Consider the following 9,523-nt stretch of genomic DNA (forward strand, 5'->3'; position numbering starts at 1 on the left):
CCCCACACACAAACCCAAAAGCACTGAGCCCCGCACTTCCCAGTAACTCTTCCAGCATTTGTAGCAACCCATTGAGAAATATGCTATTACCTGCAATCCTCAGTCCCATTTTTTTTTGTTTCCCTATGTATAGAAAATTTGTGTAAAGTGCCTTTCCCAAGGACACGGTTGCGAGTCTGAGAGCCTTACCACTAGGCCAGACGCCTAATTTTAAAAATGTAAAGTATGGGCATTTATGTTTTATGGCTAGGAAACTTTTTTTGTCTTTAAACAATACCATGCTTTAGATAACTTGATGTAAGAGATAAAATTTCAATGGATATAATAATACACAACAAACAGCCTATCATAGGACTTCTTTATCCTCCAGTTGATCTTCATTCTGCTCCTCACATTCTTGAAACAAAGTAGGTGAAGAAAACTGACCTACAAAGGTAATTTTGTAATCCTTTTTGAGCTCTACCATCATGTATGGGACAGAATACATTACTCACTTTTAACGAAACTCTCCAATCCATAAAATAAAGCAGAGCATACAGAAGACAGGAATCAAGGGACGCAACAAAGGAAGATACAAAATCAAAATATTTAAATTCATCGGTTACCTCCCTCCTTCAGTTATACCCCAGCAGTTTGCATATACTCTCCACAGCTACTGATCTTTTTTATGTGTTTGTTTGTTTTAGTAAGGTTTTATGCGCTCGCAACAGCATAAGGTCATATGAGCACCAAGGGGTGGATGTCAACAGAGAAGTCCAAACAGGGAATCAGGCTTACTCCGCTCATCTCCCTTGCCTCAACAGTACAAAGTCTGCTTCGACTATCAAGGCACCCCAGAAATAGCAGTTCACAACAGAGTGACAAACATACAAAAGAATAGAGGAAAAAGTGACGATAGTAAGGATGAGGAAATAAAAAGTAGCAGTTCCCCCTATGTTGTTCCAGCACAGCATGAGCATGACATTGACAAACCAGCTCATTTACAATTCTACTGTGCATAAAAAAATGTTAATATTCCCCCTTTGGGAATGGCCTAAAGACACTTTAGTCATGAACGTGGGCTTGCTTCCAAAACTTTTAAGGGCGCACACCAACCACACACTCCACTTTTCATGCACGCAACAGTACAGTGGACACCAACCTTTGCTTTGCTTTTGTTGCCGACGTCAGCCAAGCCAATGAACCGCGTGATGTGCCGCGCCGAGTCCAAGAGAACTTGGTGGTTTCTGAGGACAGAAGTAAATTCTGTTTTTCCCAACACAGAGTGATCTAGCCAATTACCAACTATAGACTTGTATTATTATATCCTAGACTTTGCACCCTGACATAATTCCGGTTCAGTTTTGAAGTGCACCACATGACTCTGTTTGGAGCCAAGTAAAAGACAAGAGAAGAAAGGTGCAGGGCACATTTAACTATGTTGAACCCAGTGCTTTCCACATCAGTTCAGTTTTCATGAAGCACATGCTTTGCAGCAAAGCTATTATAAAATGCAAAGTGCAGTGGCCATAACAGTGCACGGTCTAGGATACTGTAAATCAAGTCTATGCCACCAACACAGGAAATACACAGCAGACCAACTCAATACAACACTGTCATCTGACATGACGAAACAAAGTTCTCTACTCAAAGTTTGACTCAATGCTTACAAACTAATTCAAGAATGTGGTACACAAATTTTAAAAATGTAGAGGGAAATGTTCTCTCAGCTACAGACCTAAAGCTCGTTATTATTGTTCAGAAATACGATGGACTATAACTACACATTCAGCAGTAATTTTTTAGTCTAGCATTGTGTCTGAAACATTTGAAGCACTGCGTACTAAAGTCTCTTTCTTCCTCCCTCTCCTAATCTCTCTTTTTTCTCTCTCTATCTCTCTCTCTCTCTCAAAACAATAGCAGCTCACCTGTACGGCTGCCTCTCATAGAACACTTTCTCCAGCCCAGCAAAGTGGTAGCGGGGCCGGAGAACTCTGGCGACTTCTGCAATACAGGCCGAGCCAGGATGTTGCTCTGTCTGTCTCTCCTGAGAGGTAGAATGGGGATATCAGTGACTTTACATTTTGGTTTGCTTATTTACCGTAGGATTTTGTCTTTGTTTGTTCTTAGATGGGGGGGGGAACCTAGTTCCTTTCTATCAATTGATGTCACTGGTTGAAGGATAAAGCTCCATTCAATCAGTAAGCAATCAATATCTTGTATCATGACTAAAGAGATTTCATATAAAAAAGGGAAACCATGAAAAATAAACCAACTTTAATTTATATTCATCATGCAATTTTTCTACAACCACTTTGATACACAGAATATGTTTGAAATTGTCTAAGACAGCCACCCATCTCCGAGGAGAAAAGTGGCTGTGTCGGACAGGTGTACATCTTACAGTGTCATAATAAATATTGAGGGTTTTTTTAATGCAGTTGTTGTGGGTTTTTTTGGGGGGGGATGAAGTAGCTGTTTGTACAGGTGATTGCCTCACACAGGTGGCCATTACGGCAGGTTTGACTCTGTCACAAATAACAACAAGCAACATAGTACATGAAATTACACAATCTCACAATGCAGTGCCCTGTGTTTCACTTTCAGCTAAAGTCATCCCAGTGACTCACATAAAAAAAAAAGCAAAGTCATGAACACTGACCTTGTTCGTCAGTTTGTCAACCCCTTCTAACAGAAAGGCGGCAATACAAAATAATAAACAAGAACTTTTGATAAAAGCATGTTTTAGCAAGTGTTTTATGGCACTTGCAACACAATAAGGTCATATTAGTGCCATAGATAATATATACACTAACGAAGTCGGGACACCATGTCAGGCCTCGACAGAGACTCGACTTATAGACAAAGTTTCTGCTGTGTACAGTGTATATAAGGTTTCAGAGTTACAGTTTCAGTTTCTGGTTGATGCGTTTAGCATTTTGAATTGTTCTTGAAATTGCTTGTGAGGGGTATGTGATGTCAAGGGACATGACTCTTATCTTTACTGTGGGGACAAGATAATTAGGAGAGTGGCACGCCCTTGGATGACGTCAGGAGTCAGGCACAAAATAGAGAGACATCGTCTGAGAGACTCACTGAGGTATTCAGTCGAACTCAGGACCACGACGAGGCAACACCTATCTTGGACGGGGGCCCCCTGACACACCCGACTCATCGGACCGCCAGGTAACTTTACAAGAAGTGCTACAAGAGAGAGAAAACACAAAACAGAAGGAGGAGAGATATGGACCATAGTTGTTTGATAGGAAAGAAGGAGCAAACCACAGCGGAGCACCCACCAACCACTCAATGGTAAAAGTTCAATAAGCACTCAATGTATAAGACACTGCTCCATTGAAATTTCCAGCAAGTTAGCAAAAGAGAGCGGATGAGAGCAATACCAAGAATTAAAGCAAGAAGCAGAAGCAGACAACACTAGAATTCATCACTAACTGCCCGCTCAACGAGAAACAGAATAAGCCAACTACTTACACTTGAGGAGCCATACTTTTCCACACCCTTAGGCCACTGAGACGTGATCAAAATATCCACACCTTTGAAACTCGAGTCATTAGCAACAGGGGAGATCAGCGATTTGGCATCAGCTGTGGTGAAGGTACATTCGTCTCCCTTACTGCCAGCAGTGGCTTCCAGGCCACTGAGGTAAGAGAGCTGAAGGCCAGAGGAGCCAGTGAACTTGCCCTGTCTACCTATAACACAGAAACAGAACACGGGTTCAATCTAGTTTTGTTTCTGGCATTTTGGACGAGTCAAATGGCAAACTTGACACAAACATGATATGTGAGGCAGCGTGGTGGCATCAGGCTCTCGTCAATTTTTGGGCATGTAGAGTTATTGGTCTCATCGTAAAGCTTGTTCACCTGTGTTTATTTGGAATTTAAAAAAATATCCATGTATCTTGAATACAAGTCGAGATATTTGCAAATGAAGGAGGCGGGGGTCATCTGTTTTCAAAGGTAAAATTAGTGACAAAATGGCAGGCAAAGATTAGTTATTTCCTTAGCTTAAGACTCCGTGGTAAATGAAAATTTACTTTTTTCTGTCTTTAATCAACGCTTTTCAGAAAAATCCACACAGAAATTAGTTCTTAAATGGGCAAGAAAGGTGTTGAGCCAAAAAACAAAAATTTGATAAAAATACCCAAACCAATAGATAAAAGCAAGTTTCTTCACTTTGATTATTTTGACGAGAGCCTGATTCCACCACGCCTCCTCACATATATCCTTTAAAGGTGGGTTCTACACAATGTTAATTTTTTGGCAAAACACAAGCCTCATTTAACAGACTGAAATGAAAGTAAAACAGATGAGTTTAAGTAAAGAAAAGCAAACTGACAAAATTTCACGATCATTTAGTGCAAGGAAAAGGTAAGACAGGGAGACAGAAATGAAATAGGGAAACATAAGAAGTAGGATCAACCAGCGGCACCCTCGAACCACATGCAAGTTGGGAAGAAGGCATGCAAGTACAAAGAAAACAGTAACGTCATGTAAGTATTATGAAACACTTTGCTTTCTCAGCCTGGAATTTAGTTATTTTCCCCACATTGGGATCAAACTCAAGTCAGAAATATATAGGGGTAATGTGAGTCGAAGGAAGGAAGCAAAGCATTTAAAAACATAGTAGTTTGAACTTAAAAGGTACTCAATTGGTTCTGAAAGCGATTCAAACTCAGTGTCCAAACCTTAGTAAAAGGCCTTTCCTACAAAATTACTGGCATATAGAGGGAGAACAAGTTGGTTGTATCTTTGAGATAAAGAAAAGGATATCGAAGATCGAGGAAAGAAGGCTTACCTAGATATGTGACTCCATCACACAACTCTGAACCTTCGTCTCCACTGTAATAGATGCCCAGCTCCGGCCGATTGGGGCCCAGGACCAAGGTAGAGATCGGCACTTCAGAAATGTACAACACAAACAATTTGTTAAGACCTTGTTTTAAAGCGGTTTTACGGTACTCGCAACTGCATAAGGGTTAAGACTTGTGATCATGCAAAAGTGTGTGTCTGTGTGTGCCAAGAAAAGGGTGTATATGTGTATTCAAAGAGGAACCTCAGTGTCCCGTTAAACATGCCAGAGAAAAAGTGTGGAAATGTGGGCTCATGTTTGTGAGCGTGAGTGCCAAGTTTTCAAGCGTACATGTAACTAAAAGTGTGTCTCAGCATGGGTATAGGAGCTTGAGTGAGTTTTTAAGTGCATCTGCGAGAGTCTGTGTATCTGATGTCTATGTACGTGTGTTCATGCGCTTCAGTGAAAAATAGAATCTGAATTGATGATTGAGAAAGTACAATGAATACATATGCTTTTGAAAGAGCTCTTGTGTGTCTGTATGTCTCTGTACTGTATGGTGAATGTCCAACTGAGACACATGTTTCTAATAGAGTTATAATTACAAATGCTCTCGAGGTGTGATTGAAGAAAAAGACAGTATAGAAAAGATGCATTTTTGCAAAAGGATGCCATGAAATAAAACTATCATCTTCATATACTGTTATTGATAAGAGGTGACAGACTTGATTCACTGCTCACCTTTCACTTTGCCACTTTTATACGGTTCCCAGGTTGATAGATCTGGCCCAAAAAAATCCCCAACACACAGCAACAGCTGGAATCAGTAAAAAAAAAAGTAGAAACAAAGGATAACATGGAATGGGTGGTTGCTGAGGCTGCATCGCAGATCATAACAAGCGAGCTTGATGAAAACCAGTGTCTCTGGTGTAATGGTAAGGCCTTTCCTTCCTTCTTTTTGCAATGGACATGAGTCTGATTCCAATGTAAAGAAGACGAACTATCCTGTATATTCATCATTATCATTATATCACTATCATCAAAAAACAAAACAATTTTCCTTGTTCCTTTGTTTTTCATGAAAGCATAACAATTACTACCATGTTGTCACGTTTTTTAAACGTAAGTCACAAATATCTGCACCAAATCAGGAAAGGGACTGAAAAACGAAAAACAAAAAAAATTATATAAAACAATTCCCATACCCCCTTGAACAGTATATGAGACTATATCCCAGTAGAAACAAAACCCAATAAATTATCTTCCTCACACTTTTGAGTGCACAACAACGGGTCTAACAATGTACACACAAGATGGCAATGCTTGACACTATTAACATAAAAATATCTCGGACAGCATCAACGAGAACTCACATCAAACTTGCCACTCTTCTTCTGTATGGTGTCCACACGTTTGAACAACTGCTGAAAGTTGCCCTCAACATCTCCCGAAACTAATCTGAAACAGGAAACAGGAGAATTACAATAACGAACCGTATCAGAGACTATGTGCATTTTATAAAGTTGGAAACATAAAAAAAGCAAGGTGACTTTAAGTCATAAAAAGGAAGACAGTTTTTGGGGGTTCATTTTACGATACGAGCCTAGACTGATCTCCTTGGACTACTATAGGATTGGAAATATTTAAACCGGCTGGAAAGTTATTATGACGTTTACTTTAGAGTTTTGTAAGAGTTTAACGAAGCTCGCAACAACATATAAGGTCAAAAGAGCATGAGAAAACACAAGTCAACAAGTTGGTTGCATTCACAACAGTTCACAGAATGGCTTGATTTTGTTCAATGGTCAGGTTAATGCAACCTGGATAGAAAAAAATATATTTTAAGTAGTAAAAACTTTGGACTTCCAGGTATGATGTATATATATATATTCTATCAATGAATAGAAAAAGTAGTTACTGTAAATGTAAAGATACCACAAAGCTACTCACATTCTCAAAGGTTTGCTTGACATCTCCGCTCAGTGTTCTACCATGTGCATTCAATTCTCTGAAAAACAAATAAATTGTTGTTGAACCACTTACTGTTGTTATATGTTCATTAATTCAATATTATCAAGGCACAGTGGTGTCTACCTAACAGTAACCAGTAACCCCCTCGGGACTAAGCAGAGACGTTGCTGCTCTTACTGAATTTTTTAAAAGATTTTTTTTTAAATAATCACAGGATGACCTTCCCTATGCAAAGAGGAAATACAGGGGGCACACCTCCACTAGATTTTACTGCCAAATGGCAATTAGAATATTGAAGAAATATATTTATAGAACTACACAAAACAATTTAAGAGTTACCCAGAAATGTGGTAGTTGTTTGTTTGTTTTAGTAGAGGTTTTACGACACTCGCAACTGATAAGGTCATATGAGGGCCGAGGCGTGGATGTCAACAGAGAAGTCCTCACAGGGAATCAGGTTTACTCTGCTCACCTCTCTAGCTTCAATAGCACAAAGTTTGCTTTGACTGTAAAGGCACTCGGGAAATAACGGGTCACAAGAGTGTGACAAAAATGCCAAAGAAGTAGAGGAAAAAATGACGATGGTATGGATAAGGAGAGAAGAACAGCAGTTCTTTGTTGCGGTTCAGGCACAGTGATGAGCATGACATTGATGAATCAGCCCATTTACAAATCTTCTGTGTACAAGAACATGTTAACTCTTTCCGACGTAATTTTTTTGGGGTCTAGACGTAATTAACTTGAGGCTCGATTTGGCTACACAGGTCATGTACAAAATAACTTTGTATAAGCCCAACCAACTCGCTCAAACTCAAAACGTAACATATGATATATTATATCAAGTTGAAGGATATTGAAAGCTGAAACATGAAACAAGGATTAATTTTGAACACAAGTATGCATTACAAGGATTAGAAATGGCAACGGTGAAGAAAAAAATATATTTTGACGGAAAAAATTACATTCACAAACATGAGAAAGCAAATCAGCATAGCTATATCACATACAGGCCACGAGCATTTTAATCCATAAATTTCTGAATGCGTAGCTTTTCATTTACAATTTGAAAGCAATATTCCAATTTTTGTTTGAGTTATATGATATTTATACTGAGTCCGGTCAGACCATTTTGTTGATATAAGACCGCAAGAACTAGTTCACTTGTTTTTCGCAAAACCGACGCTTTGACAAAGTGAAACTAGAAATCTAGATATTTTCCTTTCCTAAATCCTTTCCAAGTTTTCAATTTATAACAATAAAAAGTAATTATAAATTATGGATCATGTACAAAACAATACTGAGGCACCTTATCACAGCCGATATCGGCGATACATCCGAAAGGGGCGCGGACTCGCGCCGATATACCGGCGATACGTTCGGAAAGAGTTAATGTCCCCCCTTTGGAAATGGCCCAAAGACACTAGTCAGTAGCATTGCCCCGGGGGGTAATGCGGTAGTTGAATTCAAATTCAGTAAAATTTAAAAGTGAATAAAACTATTGAATCTGGAAATTTAAAGCTTAGACGAAATATCGTCGCCATCATTCAACATTGTCGAATGTCAAAAAATTAGGAAAAACAAAAATCAGGCTTTTTCAAAAAATCACATCGTACAAAATGGACAGCCGTTTGCCTGTTCCCAACATCTCTTCCCCCAGCAAGCCGAGAGTGCCTGATCGCTAAGCGCAATCTCATTGTTCGACATATAAACTATGTGGTACAACTTAAGAATGTGGGCCCCGTCTGTTTAGACTTGGCATCATCAACACAAAGTAGCCTACTGGATATCGATACTGATTTAATATAGGCGGTATTGATGTTTTATCAGTGTACATCTAGCCTACAAAATGAGAGGGTAAAATTTCACTTTAACAAGGCAAGGGGGGTTTCCTGACCTAACAAAACCTGGAGGGCGGGGCCCCCCTGAATTTGACCATAATTTGATGCTTTGCAATTAGGTTTGATAGGCTCTCCATATCGGCACGCACATCAAAAAGTTATTGTTTAGAACCTAAAGTAATAATCGGTAGAGTCAAAACTAATATTCCCAAACGGGACCCAGATTCTTTGCCCCCCGGCAAGGCAAGGTCAACTCAACTTGCTTGTTCTGTTCATACTAATGAGGCATGGAGGGCCAGTTTAGACAGACCTAGTAACTGGATATTAAGCGCGCATGTCTCGATAGTTATCATTATTATATTCGAAAAAAACAATTATAAATGCCGGAAATATTTCGGGACAAGGACAAGGGTCAAAAGTCAGAACGGACGTCATGCTGGACTCAATTCAGAGTCCAAATTTAATTTTCGAAATGACTATGACTATTTCTCCGAACGCTCGGGAATATAACTTGATCTCTATTTCTCCGAACGGTTTCAGTTATTTATCGACATTCTTGGGTTAGGCCCCCTACTATTAGTAGTGAGATTAGGCGTCATCTTTCATATAATGCCATTCTGCAAGGACTGGGAAGAAGCATTTTTTTTATCGAAGTCAATTTCTATATATCTAGATCTAGAATCTATACCTAGAATCTAGATATTTTTAAATATCTGAATATTCAGATACTTCAGTTGCGGTTGGGGCAACGTTCCTGGGCAATACTTCATTTGAAAATGCGTTCAAAAGGTCTGCGAGAAAACAAAGAGCTCAACCTTGGCAATAACCTATTTATATTTTGCATTTGGCCACCTCTATTCTCACCCGGAGTGAGAATAGTGCAGGCGAGTCTTGTGGCTATTCTCACCCGGTGCGCGTTCACCAAA

General features: G+C 39.4%; 1 protein-coding gene across 1 annotated transcript in view; it reads right to left on the reverse strand.

The window, feature by feature from the left end:
- The window catches only part of LOC101847709 (CWF19-like protein 1), a gene marked incomplete in the record, with an annotated part of 18,337 nt that overhangs the window by 7,562 nt on the left and 1,252 nt on the right, over positions 1-9,523 (reverse strand). Inside the window, 7 exon segments of the mRNA XM_035968504.1 lie at positions 1,142-1,226; positions 1,908-2,026; positions 3,472-3,689; positions 4,795-4,896; positions 5,530-5,605; positions 6,162-6,246; positions 6,739-6,796. Of these exon segments, the coding sequence (XP_035824397.1) occupies positions 1,142-1,226; positions 1,908-2,026; positions 3,472-3,689; positions 4,795-4,896; positions 5,530-5,605; positions 6,162-6,246; positions 6,739-6,761 (708 nt within the window).

This window comes from Aplysia californica, unplaced genomic scaffold (assembly GCF_000002075.1).
Source record: "Aplysia californica isolate F4 #8 unplaced genomic scaffold, AplCal3.0 scaffold00064, whole genome shotgun sequence".
Classification (NCBI taxonomy): domain Eukaryota; kingdom Metazoa; phylum Mollusca; class Gastropoda; order Aplysiida; family Aplysiidae; genus Aplysia; species Aplysia californica.